Genomic DNA, 415 nt, shown 5'->3' on the forward strand with positions numbered 1-415 from the left:
CCCTGCGCCACTTGCCACAACACCCCAGGCTGGTGCCGGTGGCTCAGCCAGCACGGCGCACCGAGCACATCGCTGCCATGGGGCCCCTCACCTCCCGGTCGCTGCTGTGGGTGCTCAGGGAGGACACACAGGGCTCCACACACTCATGCCAGGGCAGCACATCCTCCTGGTAACCATCCAGGATCTTGTTCAGGATCCTGAGTGACGAGGGGGCACACTCAGGAAACAGCACACAGCCCTGCTTCCCTGCCCCACTGGAATGCCAACAACCCACAGGGACACACGGACTGGGAGCCAAGACTCCCCAGGCACCTCGGACACTCCACCAGCACCCAGGAACATGCTGCTCCATCCCCATACGGCCCTGCACCCCAGGACACCACAATCAGCACCTACGTACGTGCTGGGCTGCACC

The 415-nt window shown here is 64.1% G+C and overlaps 1 protein-coding gene across 1 annotated transcript in view; it reads right to left on the reverse strand.

Annotated features, from left to right (window-relative positions):
- CUL7 (cullin 7) overlaps nucleotides 1-197 on the reverse strand; it is a gene marked incomplete at both ends in the record, with an annotated part of 1,869 nt that extends 1,672 nt beyond the window's left edge. Inside the window, one exon of the mRNA XM_010013902.1 lies at nucleotides 92-197. Within this exon, the coding sequence (XP_010012204.1) occupies nucleotides 92-197 (106 nt within the window). The remainder of the gene's footprint in view (nucleotides 1-91) is intronic.
- Nucleotides 198-415: the final 218 nt, after the last annotated feature.

Source organism: Nestor notabilis, unplaced genomic scaffold, assembly GCF_000696875.1.
Source record: "Nestor notabilis isolate BGI_N333 unplaced genomic scaffold, ASM69687v1 scaffold19894, whole genome shotgun sequence".
In the NCBI taxonomy this organism is placed as follows: Eukaryota; Metazoa; Chordata; class Aves; order Psittaciformes; family Psittacidae; genus Nestor; species Nestor notabilis.